This window comes from Corvus kubaryi, unplaced genomic scaffold (genome assembly GCF_017639235.1).
Source record: "Corvus kubaryi isolate FWS band 111438036 unplaced genomic scaffold, C.kubaryi_AGA036_p1.0 37385, whole genome shotgun sequence".
Classification (NCBI taxonomy): Eukaryota; Metazoa; Chordata; class Aves; order Passeriformes; family Corvidae; genus Corvus; species Corvus kubaryi.
In genome coordinates, this window is record NW_024581127.1 from 9,233,532 (window position 1) to 9,254,798 (window position 21,267).

The 21,267-nt window shown below is 36.6% G+C and overlaps 1 protein-coding gene across 8 annotated transcripts in view; it reads left to right on the forward strand.

Annotated features, from left to right (window-relative positions):
• RALYL (RALY RNA binding protein like) overlaps window positions 1-21,267 on the forward strand; it is a 389,851-nt gene that overhangs the window by 306,843 nt on the left and 61,741 nt on the right. For all 8 annotated transcript variants that reach the window (XM_042035768.1, XM_042035769.1, XM_042035770.1 and 5 more), the window contains one exon: window positions 5,841-5,916. In XM_042035768.1, coding sequence (XP_041891702.1) covers window positions 5,841-5,916 — 76 coding nt within the window. The remainder of the gene's footprint in view (window positions 1-5,840; window positions 5,917-21,267) is intronic.

Below are 21,267 nucleotides of genomic sequence, written 5' to 3' on the forward strand. Positions count from 1 at the left end.
TAATCAGTGGAACATGTAAAGAAAAAAGTAAGTTTATGACGTAAAAAAAAGTCATATGACTCCATTAAAATTTCTTTAGCAGGCAGCAGGGAAATTTATAAGACTAGAAGAAGAGTATAAAAGAAAGATTAGCCTTAGCTTTGCTGGTGTACAGTTACACTATAAATCATATGTCTACAGGCTTTTTTCTAAATTGCATCTACCTCTTGGTCTTTCTCTTCTATCCCATATACTTTGTGTCATCTGAAAGAGGAGAAAATGCATCCTGATCTCTCTCTATCAATACCTCCCTCTGTATATAGATTGTATATTCACTGTGTGAATTTCTTCCTATATCCTAATTTAAATTACCATCTCTTCCGTTAAGTGTTAGTCTAAAGCATAGCTGGTCTGGAAATACACAATAATACACTTTTTTATCCAAAATTTAAGTCAAATTAGTGTAGAATTGTTCAAGTAATGTCTCAGTTTCTGTAACCATTCACAAGAATGTGTGGAAGAACACCTGATGAAGCATGTCTTAGAAAATCAGCTTTTAAGCTATAGAGGTACTTGGAGTTTTCTTAGCTCCAGGTTTTGGTTTCCAGTCTTTCTGACATTCAGCCCACACTCAGAGGTCACATCCTTAATATTAAATTATAGGTACTAATTATGGGTATGTGGATCTGTTCTCTTTCACTGGGTGAAATGCTTGCAGTGGTCTCTAGGTCATGTCCATTCTCTACCTACACCTAGAAATTGCATAGGACAGTACTTGTAAACTGTGGCTAAAAGTCATGCAAAGAAAAATTTAACAATTTAATACAACAGATTAATGACTACTAATGCCTTGAAAGGGCTCCATTTAATTTTGTAGGTTAGATGTAGCCTGAGACACAGGCTCTGAACTGGCAACAGAAAGCCTCAAAATCCCAGTTTTCATGAATTGAGTTAGTGCCTGTTGAAGCTTCTTGTTATGGCATTTGTTTTTGTGAACCAAAATTATTTGGGTTTTGTTTTTTTTCTTTTAAATAACACTTTTCAAAGAATCTGAAGGGCAGGTATACTAAGAAATACTGAAATACTTCTCGGGCATGAATGCTCTTTAGGTATCATTGCTTTGCACTTACAAAGCCTGTTTAAAGTCAGCTGTTGTTTTCAGGACCAGCTTCTCAGGTAACTTTGCCAGGGAATCTGTGAGCAAAGCACCAGGACTAGCTGATACTGCCTCTCTAAAAATAGGGTGTTCACATCTGGAGGAAGTAGGCAGTCAATGGTAGGAAACAGTGATAGGAGAAATCATGCTGTGTTGAGTTGTTTTTTCAGACATTTTATGTAGCCACTGAGTAGCCACAATGAGTGTCCTCTATAATGGTATTCATGCTCTTTTTAGAATTATGACTTGTCATTAATCACTAGACATTTTCAGTATAATTACAAATAAAAATACCATGCTCAAAATTAGATATATTGTGCTGATGACACACAACCTTGAATGAAGTCTAAATCTCATCCTTTAACTAAGCTCTGCTAAGATAACAGGAAAATATAGAACTAAAAATTGATTTCTTTTGATAAAGAAAATAATTTCATTTGGTTCTGAAAGCACATAAGACCAGGATGCTGCATTACAATGTGTTGTTTTCTGCATTTTCACTTTTATGTTCATAATGTTTCCTTAGTATTTTGAATTTCAGTGATGAACTTATCTTGATGTTAATATCTAAGTGAACATTTCTAGTATATGAGCAGAGAAAATAATGTGAGTCCCTGAGGTGCTTCATTCCCACATACAATTATACAATCATAGAATCATAGAATGGTTTGGGTCGGAATGGACCTTAAAGATTATCTAGTTCAAACCTCCCTGCCATGGGCAGGGACACCTTGGACCAGACCAGGTTGATCAGAGCCGCATCCTACTTGGCCTTGACCACTTGCAGAGATAGGGCATCCAGAGCTTCTCTGGGCAACCTGTTCCAGTGCCTCAGCACCCTCACAGTAAAGAATTTCTTCCTAATATCTAATCTAAACCTGCGCTCAGTTTGAAGCCATTATACCCTGTCCTGTCATTACAGGCCCTTGTAAAAAGTCCCCGTTCAGTTTTCTTGTAGGCTCCCTGCAGGTATTAGAAGGCTGCTGCAGGATGTCTCTGAAGCCTTCTCTTCTCTGGGCTGAACAACCCCAATTCTCTCAGCCCTCTGATCCCCTTGGTGGCCCTCCCCTAGGCTTGCTTTAATAGGCCCATGTCCTTCTTATGTTGGGAAACAAGAGCTGGACACAGTACTACAACTGAGAGCAGAGCAGAGGGGCAGAATCCCCTCCCTCGCCCTGCTGGCCACACTGCTTTCAATGAAGCCCAGGTTATGGTTGGCTTTCTGGGCTGCATGAGCACATTATCACGTCACATCAAGCTTCTCATCTTCACCCCCAAACCTGTTCTCAATCCATTCTCCACCCAGCCTGTGTTAGTGCTTGGGATTGCCCAGACCCGGGTGCAGGACCTTGCACTTGGCCTTGTTGAACTTCATAAGGTTCACACAAGCCCACTTCTCATGCTTTTTAATGTCTCTCTAGATGGCATCGCTTGTCTCTAGTGTCCATACAGCTTGGTGTCATTGGCAAACCTGCTGAGGGTTCACTCAATGCCACTGTCTATGTTGCCAGTTGCACCAGTCCCAATACCAATCCCCAAGGAATGACACTTGTCAGTGGTCTCCACCAGAAAATCTACCCATTTAATACAACTTTTTGAGTGTGACCATGAGCTATTTCTTCATCTGCCAGGTGCCCAATTCATCAAATCCGTGCCTCTCCAGAAGCAATGTGAATGTCTGTGTCCCTTGCAACATTGTCTGATACATATTCACGTACAAGCGCAGTAGCTAATTTAACAGCATAAGGAGTGATACGTCTCTGCATTCCTTGGCGTGGAATCATTAGCACAGGTAAATCTCTGTGCTGCAGACAGCAAATTTATTTGACACAGAGTTTATGATCTAGTAGATGTAAATGTCTGCTGTGAAACCAATGATGGATGAAGGAAGAGAACAACTTATCTCACAAGATTTCCAGTTGGGATAGAAATAATCTATCTTGAGAAATGTTGACAAGTTCACTTCTAATCTTAGTTAGAAAATTGAGGCTGGAAGAGATAGTGCTGAAAAAATAATAGGGCGAAAATCTGTTCTAACTTTTCAAAGCATTTCCTACATCCATTCTTAACTTGCTACAAAGTGCTTAGGGAGTTGCAGAGCTATTCAATCACTTTCATATTAACAGAAAAGCCCCATGTGCACAGCTTTTCTATCAACTATTTCCTGTGCTAAAGGCAATTTTTGACTATTACTATCTGTGTAAAGTAGTTCACTGTTTAGAGATTTATTTAAGTGTCAGGGAATCTTAACTGATTCTGAACAGCTTTGCCACTGTGCCTGTCACAGTGTCACCTTTCTGACATTTTTGATTGAAATAAAGAGAACACATAACAAACAGCCCTTAGCCTTCTACACTACTCACTTTTTTTAAAAGTGGGTCTTGTAGAGCTGCAAATGTAGGTCTATAAGAATAGTCATCATAGTATTGATCTGTCCCAGGAGGATACGAAAAAGTTTTTAAAACCTGCTAATAAGGGTTTAAGGAGAAGAAGGTCTAAGATGTAGCTCTGAAACCATAGCAGATGAGAGACGAAAAATATGTGAAGATTATGGTATTGTGAAGATGATACCACAGCCTCAGGTATTTCCCGAGAGCAGATTATAATTCTACTTCTTTTTTTTTTTTCATAAAATCTTTCCTACTTGCAGTAGGAGATGGTGAAAGTCAATACAGTCAATAACCTTACACTGACATATAAAAATAGTGTGAAAAGGTCTAATTATCGCAAATGTCACAGGATAAAAATTTTGTTTCAATTCTGTTATTTCCAGGAGCTGATGGAAATGCAACAGAGCTATCAAAATTCCTCAGTGGCTTTCAGAAATTTTTGATGTTTACTTTGTTGATTCAGCATTGTAAAATTTATATATCTTGAAATAAGGGCATCATAGCTGAATTTATACCAAAAATGGAAGCCAAAAATAAAAATATTAAATAAAGCACTTGCTTAAAATTAAGGGAAGGAAAGCATTTCAAGGAGGCATGAAAACTGTCTCCAGTGTTCATCCAATTCCAGAGAGTTAGGTGAAACAAGAAAATTAATGTTTTATGAAAAATTATTATTTAATACAACTCCTACAAAAGAAACTGCAGTCGGATTTAATCTCAAAATGCTTTCTATAAAGAAAATGTTACTTAAGTATTTTATATTATATAGTTCTACATAAAATCTTTTTATTTCAGGTCCTTGTATCATTTTAAATAAATGTTGACTGAGCTTAAAATATCAAAAATAAGAGTAAAATTCTTTTAAATTCTTTTAAATATTTGAAGTATGGCATTTCCATTGGAAAAATATTTTCTGTCAAAAAACAAATCTAAGGCACATACATTTTCAGTGTCTCTGATTGTTAAAAAAGGTCAGATTGGGAGTTTTCTTATTCTTTTTGTGTGAAATAAAAGTATCAAGTCAGTAAGTCTCAGGCTTTTACTGCATCTTTTGAGGTCACGCATAATAAATAAAAATGTTTGAGCTTTTAACATCACTGCACTGGACAGTGTTTATTCCTACTCCTACACCTTATCTTTCTACTTCTTCCTCCACTACACTCAATTTCAGGTTAAACACAGACTTTACAAAGAACATGTGTTTTCTTCAAAGTCTCAACCACCACGCGATTCTGCATTTAATGGCATATGATGTTCTGTCACAACAATTTTACACTGAAACTACTCTGATGATTTTGTTGTTACTCTTTTTTTATATTATTGAAGCTGAGAAGAGATTTAGCTGCAGCATCCCTCAAATTGCATGAAATTAGTTTCCTAAACAGAAGTTTCAAGTTATCCGTGTGATTTGTTGTAATATCAACTTTGCAACATTCAATCAAGAGTGGAGGAGCTTTTTAATATAGATTTGTGTTTCTTCAGACAGGTTCCTAAGCTCCAGAAGATATTCGCCACAGAAGGGTCTGTGCTTCTTTATCCATGTGTAACTGTTCTAGCAATCATAACGAGACATCTGTCTCCTGGTATGTCTTTGAGTATGATTCAAAGGAAGAGACAAATTTGAGAACAAGATTAATGTCTATAGAAGCTATATCTATATATCTATTTCAAGCTTATATCTATATAAGTTTGACTTTCTTTTATATTTCAAGCATAAATTTGCAGGTAGAATATAAGCAAGCTTTCAAAGTGTTCAGAAGATTTCTGATCTTGTTGAGAATTATAGGTATCTGCCTAAGAGAAAACATTTGCAAAACCAGATTTTCTCATTCTCCAAGGAGAGATGTATTTGGGGTAGGAAATAGATACTCTCTTACTTGTTTTTGAAGAGCTACTTTCTGAGTGCATGGTGAAGTAGCAGTTAAGGATCACTGTGCATTTCTTTAGATCCTAAAGGGGAATTCTTCAGAACAATTGCAGTCCTCCTCAACAGAATTTGACTTGAGATCATAGTTTATTTCACCATCCAAATCTTCTTCTGTAATAGAAATACCTTATTCACCAAGTAGAAACTTGTGTGTTTAAAAAATGTCATTTCTCTCTGTTAACAGTAATTAATATTTTGCCTAAAATCCTCATGCATTAAAGTAAAAATTTTTTGGAAATTTCTACGACATCAATTCAGAAGAGGCAAAAAACTAGACAGATGTTTTAGGTTTTCATTTTCACTGCCTATTACTCATTTTCAGTGATTTGAAGGTGCATTTGCAAACTTCCAGATGTTTGAATTGCTGATATTAATTGTTTCCTTTCAGATATCAACATGGCAGGAGAACCAAAACCGTACAGACCAAAACCTGGCAACAAACGGCCACTTTCAGCACTTTACAGGTAAGTGAGATTTCACTTTAATTTATCCCAATACAATTTTTATCAGAAAAATTATGGTAACCTGAAATGTATCTACCAGTGGCACTGTGCAATGTTTACCAAAAATAATGAAATCTAAGTATTTATTAATGATCCCACTACTAGTAGTAATATCAATTTTTTTTTCCTTAATTGAGTGATATTTCAACTTTTAGTCCTTATGATTCAGTGCTTGGCTATAGCCTCATTTTTTGTGACTTTTTTATTTGCAATGATCAGTGAAATACCTAATAATTTCAGAGCAACAGCCTTGGTTTCTCATGGATTTTTCTTTCAAGGGTGAAAACCAAGTTCTGACAAAAGAGGACTTCTTCCTTGGCTGTTCAATGAGCATTGATAGTGTCTTTCTCCTATTCCCAGGTGCCTTTTGTCGTAGAGCTTGTACAAACTTGAAGAAACATGATTTTTTTTTTCCAAATCAATTATGTTTAGTGAAGCATTACAGATTGTTAGGGCTACCATGCCCACATGTATTTCTGCTCAATAAACCTCACTTCTCATAAAAGTATTACAGAATTTATGCTCCAGATCCATGGAAGGAATGAGGGGTGATTTCTACTGTTGCTGAACTGCAGCTACACTGCATTTGGGCTCTGAGAGCAACAGCTCAGTAGTGAAATCAGACACACTTGAGCAGCACTTTTTCATGCCTTGTCTGGTCTGAAGGCTTCAGATGGAAATTCAAGGGTGGGATCTCAGAATAAGACCACCAGGAGCATTTTAGGTCTGAGCCTCCATGCTACATAGAAGAAATTTGAAGTTTTATCATATAGCTGCCCTTAGCTGAAGTGATAGAAATATTTTTGGAGAAGAGAATCCCTTTTTCATCATTACTCTCAACTGCAAGCTGCTAACTCTGTAGGTGTTCCTGGTAAGCTTGGTCTACTCTGTCTCTGTGCCAGTATTTCAAAAGATTTTGAAAGATGTTCGGTGATATCTGGCATTTATATTTCCACCTCTGAGCTTTTGAAGGTTTTATCATAAATTCTTGTTCTACAGAAAAGATAGGGATAAGAGAGAAATCTGTGGAAAGTTCTAAAGGAATTTTAAAGAGGAAAAATATCTTAGATTTTGTCCTTTCATGGATGCAGTGCAAACTATTTCTCTAGAAGATCATGAGGCTTTTATGAGCAAGTAACAGAATCCTTCCATTTCCCCCTTCATTCTCCCTCTCTGTTCTGACCTTGTAAGACCCTACCTGGAGTACTGTGTCCTGCTCTGGAGTACTAAGGACAAGAAAGTGCTTACAGGGGGCTTATAAAATAGAAGGAGAACACCGTTTTATGTGGGCTGATGGTGTTAGGATAAAGGGGAACAATCTTCAACTATAAGAGGAGGGATTTAGATTAGATGTTAGGAAGAAATTCTATACTCAGAGGGTAGTGAGGCACTGGAACACGTTGCCCAGGGTGGTCGTGGATATCCCATTGTAAATATTCAATGCCAGGTTGGATGGGGTCCTGAGCAATCTTATCTAGTGGATGGCATCCCTGCCCATGGTGGGGTGGTTGCAACTAGATAATCTTTAAGGTCCCTTCCAACCCAAGCCATTCTATAATTGTATGATAATGAGGAACTTTGATTATCTCAGTATTGCTTAACCTAATATGTGAGAAAATCAATGACTAATAAAGTTTTGGCAACACTGAGAACATTTACTTATTTCAGAACACTGTACTGGGTCTGACTGGGATGGAGTTAACTTTCTTCATAGGATTCTATATATGTTTTGGGTTTGTTACTAAACCACACCAATGTTTTGGCTGTTGCTGAACAGTGTTTGCAAGCCTCATGGTTTTCTCCTTTTCCTGTTCTGCCTTTGCAATTAGTAGGCTTGGGGTAGAAAAGAAGTTGTGAGGAAATATATCTGAGACAGCTGACCCAACCTGGCCAAAGAGATATTCTCTCATATAGTCAGAAATAAAAATTGGGAAGGTTTTTTTTCCAAAGCAGCCGTTGCTTTGAGATTGCCTGGACTGTTTATGGGAGGTGGAAAGTAATTGCCTTTGCATCACTTGGATTTTTTCCCTCCTTCCTTTCCTTGTTGAACTGTAATTATCTCAATCCATGAGGCTTTTTCACTTTTGATGTCTCCTTCAGCCAGATAAGGGACAATAGTAGGGGAATGAGATAGTGACTATGTGGGTGCTTAGCTGCTGGCCAGGATCCACCCACGAGACTGAGAAAGTTAAGAGGGAAGTGATTACATTAGATTTGATTTGCACCAAGAGAGTCATCGGTTAAAAATTTAGTTGTTACAAAACAGTCTCTGTTAAAAGGAAGAACAGTAAGCAGTAGAAATAGGATAATGGATTTCAGAAAGGACAGACTTAAATGAGCTCAGAGACCTGGTGAGTAGAAAGGCTCTTGGAAAGAAATTTGAGGGACAAAAGAAGTGCAGAAAATCTTACACTGACTGTGCTTAAGGTAAAACAGAAAATTCTCCCGAAGCAGAAAAAGTCAAACAAAGGAATAATATGACAGCGTCAACTTTCTTTAACATTCTAAAAATTGAAAAGGAATTGTACAAATGTAGACTCCAAACCCCATGGAAGTAGAAAAGAAGAGCGGAGTCATCCTACAGGATGTCAGAAAGGCTAAAGCACCTAACAGTATAAAAGGGAACAAAAAGATTGTCATTAGAGTAACATCCTCTGATTTTTAGTTAGGAGGAAAAGAGAGCAGATAGTAGATGATACAGAAAAGGCTTCTTTTTCGTTAACACAAGTGGTTAGCCAACCAGCTATTAAAGAAAGTCAATTTTAACCAGAGGGTATGCAATAAAAAAAAATGGCTAACCAGTGTTTGACTAAGTGAATTTAATGGAAATGGTCTGATAACATTCACTGTTCTGTGCTCAAAGAACTAGCTGAATCTGTGTGTCGACATTAGTGATTGTTTCCAAAAATGTATGGAGGTCATGTAAGGTAAAGAAACAATGGGTAAGGGCAGGTATTATACCTATTTTTAAGAAGAAGATATTCAGCAGAATACTAGGTCAGACTAGCTTTGATTCTAAGAAATATAACACATTATTAGAAATGAATTTATCAACACCAAGATGTTAATAAATTGGTAAAAATATCAGGAGCATATTATGCTGAAGCAATATAATTTTCTATTTTCTTCTTTGACAAGATAGCAAATTTACTGTAGAAGGAGATGTGCTGTATGGTCATTGTCATGGTTTAGCAATGACACTCCCAATTTAGTGCTCCCTGAGATTCTCCTAAACCAGACTCCACTTGCTCACTCCTGCCCCTTTCCTTCCCCCTTCCTGCTCCAGGGATGGAGTTTAGAATTGGAGGTAGAAAGGGGTGAAAATTGCAGTTTGAGACAAGAACAATTTAGTGGAAACAGCAATGAGATAAAAAAAAGGGAACACTAACAACAAAAATGTTAATATCAAAAGGTATAAGACAAAAAACTATTTACATGGAAAGCCCATGACAAGTACTGACCAGCTTTTCCACGCCACACTTTCTTCCAAGTGGAAAAGGAATGCCTTTCTTCCCAGAAACCAGAGAAAAAGTGCCTTTCCCCCGCCCCTGGCAATGATGTAAAATGCTATTCAGCAATATTTGGGTGGGGCCAGACCCGCTCAGCAGAGCACAGAGTAGCCCACAACTCCTGGGCTCAAGCAATCCCATCCAGTGGGCTCAGTCCCCCAGTAGCTGGGACCACAGGCACACACCACCACACCTGGCCACTGTAATGGATCCACTGGTCCAGGATGAAACTAGGGCACTCGTTTAAACAAGCTTTGATACTTACTATCTGCGCAATTTTCATAAGCATGTTCAGGAAAGTTGTCTAGAAGAAACTGTCCTAAGGTAGACATCCGATGGAAAAACAGTGACTATGTACAACACAGTATTAAGGATACCAACTGTTATTTGTTCAGTCTCCTTTGTCACAGATTTTTAAATTGTATTTTTGATATGTGAGACAACATTAAAAACAATTTTAATATAAGTAAGCAGGAGTGCTGCACAGGCTTGCATGATTTTATTTACTTTAAAGTGCTTTAGGCTTCAAAAGTGTTCAAAGAACTCTGCATTTCTGAAGAGAAGTTTGTACCACATTTATAGGTGGATATACACATAACTCGTTAATACAGAGCAACTGATGTCTATGATGTGTTATATCCTCATAATTTGCTTGTGTGTCTAAGTAATTAGATTAATTTTTTCCTGTAACTGTATAATGCTTTGTAATGTCTCAATTCAGGATGTACATTCCTTTATTTTAACTTTTCTAGTTTTATGATCTGTGTGAAAATAATCTCATTTAACCTTACCTACGTGAAACTTAGCATGAGCCTAAATGTGAGGCACATAAATTTTTAGATGCAAGACAGATAAGTAAATAATAAAAGGACTTCCATTTTTTGTTTAGGCCTTAAAAATATTTTGAGAAAATTTAGTCTTTGTTAACAGAAAACTGTTAAACACATTATTAATTTTAAGCATGCTCATTGAATATCTTAAAATGTACTTAGAGTAGTGTTCAGGAATCATCTAAATTCTAACATAACTATAAGCTCCATCAGCATTCATCCTAATTTGCATTGCTGTTCAGTATGTGAGGGGGACTTAAATCGCAGAAGGTTCAAAATTGTTCTGAATTTTCTTTTTAGCACAGCACTTCTGCAGAAAACCACATGCTTAAAAAAAATCTGCATCGTAAAATGGTTTTGCATCTTGTTATGTTGGCCTAGCCTCCAGAAGAAATTAATTTTACTGGCATATCTTAGTACCTTTGAAACACAAGGTGAAGATTAAAGGTGCTGACACAAATGTGTTAAAGCACTCTGGGAGCAATGTTCTGATAAAATAAAAGATCACACTTTGTCTTTTTAATTTAGTGGTGTTTTGATCAATAGTTCACTAAAGCAACTCTGTCTCACCATATGAAAGCCTATTTACTGTGTTTTTCCTCTGTGTTTATGCTCCAACATACCAAAGTACAATCAACCACAAATGCTCTGATGGACTGGTAGTCTGCTTCTCTACATCATAAAAGAAGTTTTTAACTATTTGTTGTTCATTTCAGTCCACTACCATGTTATTTGACATGTTAAGTACATGCCTGAAAGATTTTTCTCCATTTCAGAAGCCTTTGTTTCAGTTATTAAAATAAGATGAGGCTCTTGGAATTCCTGTCTCTGGAGGCTGTTGATGTGCAACCATTCCCAGTTGCTCAAGGAGTGGACCCATGCCCCAGCACAGGTGGAGCAGAGCCACCGTGCACATGCTGCCTGTGGCTGGCCTTCCCTCAGGACATGCAGCATGTCCTTTCTGAATGGCTGTCAGCATGGGGGGGCTGGCTAAAATTCTTATCTGGTACCCCTCTGGTAGTAACAAGGTTGAGAGGGTTTGAGAAGGATGACAGGAGCACCTACCTCTGAGTCTTTTGAAAAAACAAAAACACTATGCTACAGGCTGGCAGAATGGTGCCATTTTTATTGTCATGAAAATGAGAACAATTACTGCAGGCTCTGCTGCATGAGGTGGTGGTGAGGATCTGCTGGAGACCACACAAGGGGCATGGGGAGTTAATGAGAAAACTAGTTAGTTGACCAAAGACAAATCCTCAAGAGTAAAGTGATATTTGTACAGTGTAGGAAAGCAGGGGACTAGGATTTGAAAGAAAAATGGAAATGTGAGTTACTGGGCACTGCCAGGGTCACTCTCTTTGCTCTACACAGTTTAACGTTGTAGTTGACCTATAAAGTTTTCCAAGACTGTTCTATCTAAGAATAACCCTCCCCATGTGGCTTATTTTCACCCTTGCCAAACTCCAAGCTTCTTTAGAGGGCCACAAACAAAATTGGCTGTGGCCCAGTGTGACATCTTGAAGACTCCCATAGGAGTTATTCAATCCCCAGTCCTCCCAGTATTCCTATTGGTGTCTGGGCATGAAGCTGCCTAGCCTAAGATCCATCCTGCTAAGGCACATTCTGGAATGAGACAATTAACAGAATGGATTTAGTGAATAGATTAACAAAGCCAGGACAAACTGAGTGAAACAGCCTCTCACTGTGTTGGCTTAGCTGTAACCAGAACCCCTCACTGGTCTTGAGTTCCCACAGCATTGCCCAGCTGTAGCATACAGTGATCCTGCAAAGGCTTCCCTCCAGGGCAAGTTTTTTCCAAGCTGTTCTCTGAAATTTCAGGTGTACAGTTCAGCACTCCCTGTGTGGTATTAGATAGCACAGTGATTTCCCATTACCAATCACTTCTCCACATAATGCAGTTGAAATGTATATTCAACATGCTTGATTTAACATGCTACTAATTAGCTACATTAAACAGACTTTAATTTAAAATTTCATAACTCCCATGGCCTCTGGAACAAATTATTTTATTTAAATGTCTAATATTAGTGTACTGGAAAGGGATGTTCTTTTATTTACATGGAGTGATTATTTTTTATGTCAATGTTTTATTTTTCTTAGACATAAATATTTTATCAATTTTCTCAGCACATTTTACCTTTATAATCTCTAACATGAAAATGATAGAATTATGTTGCACATTTCGCATTTCCTTTGGGTTTTCAGTCTTATAGAAGAGGCTGAAAGAATTGTTTGCGGACTTTCTCTACTTGCTCTCTGCTTCTTACATTTATTGAAAATACTGTTTATAAAGTTTGCTGTGGTTTGGTTTGCCTCAGAGCCATCCATTATTTTGAGTTGCTTTGCTGAGCACTCCTGAGCACCCTTCATTTCAGGAGAAAGTATGAAAAGGATGGTGATGGGCAACTTGATTTTGTCTTCTAGTCTAGGAGTCTTCTTGAGATCATTCCTCCCACTTGAAAGTGTTAACATAAACTCAACAAGTTCTGTGCCAAACAAGCGTTACTATTCTACTAGAACACTGCAGTATTTTGCATGGTTACTGTGGTAGTGTGCCACTGATAGTGTAGTATCAATATTTTCAAACCTGCCATATAATAAAAATAACTGCAGATATAAGCATCTTTATTAATTGAATACTGCCCTAGATTTTCAACAACTTTTTCCTTTATACTTTCTTTTTCTTAATGAACTTGTGTGTCCATCATTATTGCTGACCTACAAGAGACTAAAGACATAGTCCAGAAAAACCTGATCAAGTATTTTCTGATACTTTAATTTTACATCAAATTGTGGTTACAACTCCTACTTTATTCAATATATTGAATGAAAAAAATAATTTATGCTTATGGAACATAATCTTTCTATGACTATGTCATATTAAGACTATATAGTGTGATATTTCTTTTGAATCAAAGTGATTATTTTTCTACAGAAATGTATCCTCCTGATGCTTTTGATTACCTTTCTTCATGGAAAAAAAGCTATTTTATTTCAGTGCAGTGGAATGGATCTAAGATAAATGTTGTTCTGAAGTTCTTCTCCTGACAAAAGATTTAGCTTCCATAAAAAACCCCCACATTTCTAGACATGTTTAAATAGAGAGAATTTTAAGTCCAGTAGGATACTATTTACATTCATTTAATCAAAGAATGTTGCTGGTGGTCACATTTGAATCAGTCATTACTGTACAGAAAAAGTATAATTTAGTTTCAAATTCTTACTTGAACAGTATAAATTTTGCTTGTGTTGAGAATTTAAATAGTATTCTCAATTACATTAAAAATCGTAAAAGGTACAAATACAAAGCTACAGCAGATGCAGTGGTTCAATTTGATGTGAATCACCTTTTTTTTGTGTGTTTTTTAATTTTCTTTCAAGAAAAGACCCCCCCATGTCAAATAACTAGTATCATAGGAATAACAAAAAAAAAATCTGCTGCTGGAAGGCAGCACATGCAGGTCTTCACTTCTGAATTACGGTGGTGTAATTGCAATCAGTTTGGTCCCATAGATGTTTAAAACAATACAGGTGCTCAGAGCAGTTGGGAGAGGCAGACAAAGTTTAAGTTTGCCCTTTCACATGATGCAGAGTATGAATCTGCAGCACTTGATAGATTTAGGGATGGGGGAAATGGGACAAAAAGATATCTCAGGTCCTTAGCAACATCCAAGAAAACCTTTTGCTTCTCTTTGTTTTGAAATAAATCACAGATATAGACCAGAAGAAGAAAAATGCAACTGGCATCTTGATTTCTTCATTCAGTCATATTATTCCTATCTGTGTGGTAACTCCAATAACAACGAGAACAAAACTCTCCTTTTTTAAAATCTTCCTTTTCACTATCAAAAATACTGCTAACTCCCCTTAAGAAGGGAACTAGGGCAGGTTTTGCCTCTCAGATCATCACTATATGATAAATCTTACATTTTTCTCATGTTTGTTTTCTTTTTTCACCTTTACAAGTTTTTAAACTATGTCCTTGACACGGATCCATTTAGAAGTAGGTCCTACATAAAGACTAGCACTTGTCTTTGTTGCAATCTCCCCTCAAGTTATTCCTTAGATTTATACAGTCTTTCCTCAGTTTTTTTTCCTTTGTTAAGAGGAAGTGACAGCAGCTTATACACATCTGCACAGGAACTGCATCCCTCTTCCTCTCTCAGAACTCTTCCTCTTGCAGGTGATACATGATATCATATGAATGATGTTGTCTTCTTCCACAAAAGCCCAGACACCATAACCACATTCATGCTCAGATTAGAAAATCTGAAGAATAATCTGTTCTCTTATTATTGTTGGGTTTTTCCTGGTGTTTAATTTTCTTTCTTACTTTTTCCTTCTGTTATGAAACCTGAAGCAATAAACTACAGATAAGGTATCTAACTGCAAACTTTCTTTTTTTCATAGTTTTTAATCACTGTTTATACCACAGTAGAACAGAAAACATATTCGCAACTTTCTGATCGCATTGAAATTATTATGACTCCTTTCTTATCCAAGAATTTTGGCTGCTAATATGAATGAAAAAAACTTTGTCTTATGAATCAAAATGTAGATTTCTAAAAGGTGCAGAGCATTGGTGAGTTTGCCTGCAGGCAAACAGAAATAGTACTTTTAGTCATGCATTCACTTTAAATCTTGACAGCCTGAGCCCTATTCCTATCCCTTATTACATGTGAGATTTCTACCCTTTATCACTGCATAGATCCTTGCATTTGAGAAATAAACAGTTTGGACTCTGCATGTTGTCTTCTATATGAAGATGATGTCTTCTGTAGGTATTCTGCTGTGTTTCAGTTAGGCTAAAAAGAACAGTGCTTTCAATATATTAAAAAGAAATCAGAAACTGACACCATAGTATTTTTTCTACATTTGAGTTTTAGTGAAGAAGGCATCACAGAAATAGTATCCAGATTTGCAGACAGTGCTGTTCAGAAACTGTCTTATTAAGTCTTAAAAGAATCGACCTAGGGTTCGTGACAGAGAATAGAGGAGGTCCTGTCCTGGCATCGCAAACGCACAGCGAAATTCTTCATTTTCAGGTGTTTAGTAAACCCTTAACTGCTGCAGTAATCAGAGATGCAGAACACTGTGCTTCAGAGAACCACTTAGTGGACTTGCAATTAGGCATTAGTTCTCACATAATGTAACAGAAGGCTGTAATTTGGTCTGGGAGCTGCTGGTGTACTGCAAGGGCACCATTATGTGGCTTACAAAGAGCTACAGAAATATGATGCTGGGTTATAAATTTAGTACTCTGTGAATAAATAAGGAAGGTTGGATAAATGAGAGACTGTAACACATTTTAAAGTCTTATGAATGATATTAGAAGAGGAAATCTAACATATACTTAATTTAAAAGAAAATTGATTGTTAAGTAAGATTATAAACAGCATGGAAGGCTGTGTGCCACCACAGAGGGACAACAGAAACATATTATTATGCATTGAATTAGCAACAATGGAATTACCATGCAGGTTTATTTCTTGGTGAATTCTGTTAGTGTTGGAGCATACTGTTTGAAAATATGCTATCCACCCTGCCAGAATTGATACTTAGTGCTGTTGGTGCATAAATGTAATTTTATTTTTTAAAGAATAGGTTACAAATTGCATGCCTTTTTGGTAGATCGTGTTGCCAGTATTCCCAAAACTTCTGGCAAAAGCACTGGCTATTTTACCGAAAAGTAAAAAATGCATTCATAATCATAAGTGGTTTGAGTCCTAAGAAACGAGCATTTTCTAATACATAGTCATAAAAATGTATGTTGCATTTTTCAGTTTTTGCATGGGTGAGATTATTCTAGGGAACAGCATGACAAACACGAATCTTACATCGTCAGAGAAATGGCCCTCCTGTTACTGCTTTAAAGTGTTAGTAGTGTCATTGAGGGAAAAAGGATATTATGCCTCTACCCTTGGGATCCTCAAAGGCAATGCCTGCATTAACCTTCATCTATTTGGGACTGCAAATAGCCACACAGCAAAGTAGTATTGATTGTGTGTATTAGATCAGTCAACACTGTTTTGTTCAACCCACCCCGATGAACTCATTCTAGATGTTTTTAGATCAGTACATATTGACCTGAGTGTTCTTACCCTGCTTTAGAGCAGAATAGGGTCAGGTGAAATCAACTTCATGCAAAGAATGATTAAACCTGTGAGGAAGAAAACTCTAAGGCACACTACTTATATCCCTAGATTTTTCTCAAAATTCCTTCTTTTGTTTGGAGCATAGTTTTTTGCAAAATTCAGCAACTAGTAAAAATCACAGGAATAAGCAAATAAAAATTGTCACCGGCATGGAGTTATTTTCATTCTTCAAGGTTTGTTTCCTCTGCTTTCTTGGACGAAGGCACCAAATTGAGCACATTTTCAGATTGGGAAATTTGCAAGAATCTCACTTTGAATCTGAGTGTGAATTACTTCATGACTGGAAACATCAGACAGATGCGATGTATGGGTTAAACACAGTTTAATTTATCACTCTGTTTGGCAACAGGAGGCTTCTCTTGGGTGGCATGGGAGGAAACTGGAATCCATAACTATCCAGGAAGGTTTTCAAATGTAGAGTCTGGATAAATTTCACTCCAAGTCACAATTTAGTTTTCCCCAGACATACTACCAGGATTTAGTCAACTATGAGAATCCGTGCCACTGTTTATGTTATCTTTGCAATTTTTGGATTCATAAAGGAAGACACAGTAAAATCTAACCTGTAAAATCAGATAGGATAAAGCTTTTAAATTACTTAGGGCTTTTAGGTTTCCCTCTCTTCTTGCTGCCTAAAATTTAGGCCACCCATTTATGAGTATTACTGGAAACTACATCCTTTTTTCCTTTAGTTGCCCTTAGTTCTCCGGGCCACCCTTTCCTACCGCACCCCCAGAGCCCTTCCATCCCATGTTATAACAGTAAGGCATTCAGTATCCAATATGACAATGTACATTTGTACTGGTATATCAGAACCAACTATTGCTGTGAGAAATGAGACAACTCTTAAAAAATTAATTTATTGAAAACAGAAAAATTGAAAAATTACAGAAATTAGAAAATTACAAAAATTTGGGATTCTATGGCTCGGTAGATGGTATGCCCCAGGAGCGCAGGGATTTGAGATCTTCTGGCTGAGACAGCACTAGACCTCAGGTAGAGAAAAAGAACTTGCAGTGCTGGGCTGACTTTTAGCTGGTCCAAAGTCAGAAAAAAAATTATTAAACGCTCCTTAATAGGAGTAGGCTTTTAATGCCCAGCACTGGCGTCCACCACAGCTAGCCTGCAGAGAGCAAGAAAGGAAGAGGCCCTGCCTCGCTGCCTCGTTGTTTTTGTAGTGTCTTTGCTCCGCCCCCCTCCCCCCCCAGTCCGCCCACAGCCTGCCCACAGCCTGCCCCTTCGGTTTAAAGTGATTGGTGCTTTCCCTTTGATAGATCATCTCCATCCACCAATGGCTCATCGTTGTCAGAGGGGTGGTATTAGTTGAGATAAGGGAGCTAAAATGCTTTCATTAAAATTCAGGTTGCCGTGAAGCTTGCCTGCAGAGTAATGGTTGTTGGGGCTAAAAATAGCTGCTGCCTGTTAGAACTGGGGTTTTTTGGCCTTGGAACCAAAATGCAAGTAAAAACACCTAAAAAAAGTATTAAAATACATCCAACACATCTCAAAACACTTGTAAAAGTATACAGTAAACACAGGAAAGATAACTCTTATGGTGTATAGGTGGTTTGAAGTTTGAGAAGGGAGCAAGTTGGTAATTTTTAACTGGGGAATTTTTAACTGGGAAGGGTGCAACTCTCTTAATAAACTACTTTGAACAATTGAAAACACTGATAATGGAACTTGATTTTTGTACCTGGGCTGATGGGTTAATTTTAAGATTCAATTTAAAAATATTTAACTCAAAATTAATTAATTAAAGCACTTAATATGCAAAGACCAAGCACAAATAGGGATTTCACGTATGACAATTGCATATGTTGGTTTAAGTCTCATCCTAACCTCTTGCTGCTGTGAAAATTAGTACAGGGAAGAGGCACTCCCTTTAAAGCATCTCCTCTCTGTAGGGAAAGATACCTTTTATTCAGTTTTTCAACTGTCAAACTTCAAAGATAACTCCAAACAGATTATTAGTTACATTCTGCTAACTAATGGCTAAAAGGTTATCTATCCTAACTACCCATGGGATAAAAAATCCTAGAGGCCCCTGAAACGTGTGTTGAGAACTTCATGTTTATAAATGATGTAAGATTCAGATATTGCTAGGAAACGAGCTAAATTTGGTCATGTGCCATGTACACCTGATACCTCTGGTACATGTGCTACACATCTGTAGAGGCTGACATCAGGTATTGTCAACAGCATCCTGTGCTAAGTGCTCCCTCAAAAGCTTTTCCTGCAGATAGTGCTATGGCACTGCCCTGTCATGGTTAGGTGCCAAGTAGAACTGGCTAAATAAAATGCACTGGATCAATAGTTGGTGATTTTGCAGTGTTTTTAAAAATAGAATAAAATAAAATTTAATTTAATTAATTTTAAAAAACTCTTGCACATATTTTCTGTTGTCCAGACATATAAAATGCTTACAAATCATGTTTTATATATATATATAAAAAAATATATGCTGGGCCAAATATTCCATTTCTTTCACTTCAAAATACTGAAAAGACTAAAGACTTGTAAAGACACCTCTGTCTTGCAGCATATTAAATACAGAATAAGTGCATGAATGCAAACCAAACCCAACAGTGAGCAGAAATATTCCTAGACAGAAAATGTTCAAATCAAGCTGTCTCATGGGGACCAACTATAATTTCAATTCTCTCTGTCGCCAGAAATTAAGCTGTGCAAGATCCATATCACCTACAGATGTCCTGGGCAGTTAACTTCTGGGTACAACTTTTTCCTCATGGACTTGGGGAAAAGCTAATGCTTCAAGAAATGATCTAAATTGTTCTCAATCTTAAATAATTAACCTAGTCAAAAGTCACAAAATATTAGAAAAAAGGTATCGTTTTTAATCAGTCAGAATGTATAATGTGTTGTGATACTTTCATAAGGGACTAAATATGTATTATATATCTATGAAGGATTATGTATAGATCTGCATAGAGAGAGTCTGGTAGCCAAAGGGATAATCTTATTTGATAATCTGTTTATCCCTAGAGCGCTTACTAGTGTAGCAGTTTTCTTATTGAATAAATTCTTCAGTAATTAGTAAAATTTAGTTTTAGCACACTGAATATTCACAGTGAATATTTCAGTTTTGAACTTTGATTAACTATGATCTGAGACTAGAAGAGAGGAAGCATGTGCTGATTAAAGGACACTTCTCAATCAGCTCTGAGGAAAGATGTTTTAATATGTCCCCATAACTAGCAGTCTCCTGTTACTCAGTTCTTCCTCTCTTGAAACCTTTTTTTTGCAATATGCAGCCAGTTGTCCTTCATTTCATATATATATAGAATGTTCTTCTTCTTGAATTCTCACTCTGCTTTTCTTTTTTAAAAATTTCACTACACTGAATTTAGACTAATTCTTCAATTTATCAAAAAAAATTCATATTTTCACTCTACTCACTAAATGATTAAAAAACAGCTTTTTGTTACTTATTTTGCAGGCAGTCACGTTTTTAAAAAATAATTTATTCAAACCAAAACTAAATAAAGAATAACACTGAGTGTTCCTATTATTTAATGTGGCCTGCTTTCCCATTGACATAATTCTTTGTTCATGATCATGCTGGGGTTAGATTTTATTTTCTCAGCTTGATTATGAGACTCTCATATCAGGAAATATCAAGAGCTTTAAAAATGAGACTAAGTCTTGCCTATCATCTGTCTTATCTTTTATCCACCAAGTCAGATATTGCGTCAAAAGACTAAGTTTGCACTGAGAAATGACACTTTGAGTTTGCAGTACGTTAGTTTCCATCCGTGGTTTGAGTGATGTATTTTATTTTGTGCTAGAATTTTTATGTTTCAATAAATAACAGAGGCACTTGGCTCTGTGGAATGCAACTTCTTGAGGCACAGCAAAAACTAATACACAGTATTTGACATTATGCAATATTCATGAAAACAACAGTTTGTTGTTATTGTTTTTCTAATCAGAGTTATCAATTGCAATGTCAACCACCAGATGGGAGCAGAAGTTATTAAATTTATTAGGAACAATTGTAAAAGTTGAGATAATCCTGTAAATTATTCTTCCATTCCCTCTTTTTCTGAAACACTTCTGATAGGTCTTCTATACAGTCATTCTACAATTTATTTGTTCCAGAATATGACAGAGTTTCTTGATAAAACTTGCCAACATTTATAAAGATATTTATGGTAGCTTCAGAAGACAAAATGAGCTTCTTACCTAATTCTGTGTGACAATGGTTACTGACAATGTCCACGAAAATTATCTTGGGTTGAAATTAAGTCACAGAAACCAGAAAGGAAGGATTACCTAGTGTACACCAGCAATTGTTCTTTCAGACTCAGTAGGTAGCAGAAGTTATATGAAATTGTATTTCTTCTGTAAATTAAAACATGTTTTTATTAGGCTTACTTGCATTGAATAGAAATATTGGGATGTAGCAAAAGTTATAATGCATATGCTTTAAAAAGAAATTAGATGACAATATTTAACACTGCTTAAAAAGTTCTGAAGAAAGATGTTTTTTGATCACTTCAAATCACAAACTCAACATGCAGAGAAAAAAGCATCCATTTTTGATTACTGTGAATGGAAACCTAAATTTGTTTTGAAAGGTCCCTTGAGTTGTTCTTGTCATTTTAAAATTTAATGCATTGATAAACAGGGTGAGCCATAAATCTGAGTATTCTTTCACTACACCTATTTCTGCTAAGTCCTTGATCCTGCTAAAACTTTGGTTCCTAAAGTTGTACAGTGCAAAAAATATATACTTGACAGGTAAATAAGTCAGCCACATCAGTCAATCAAAAT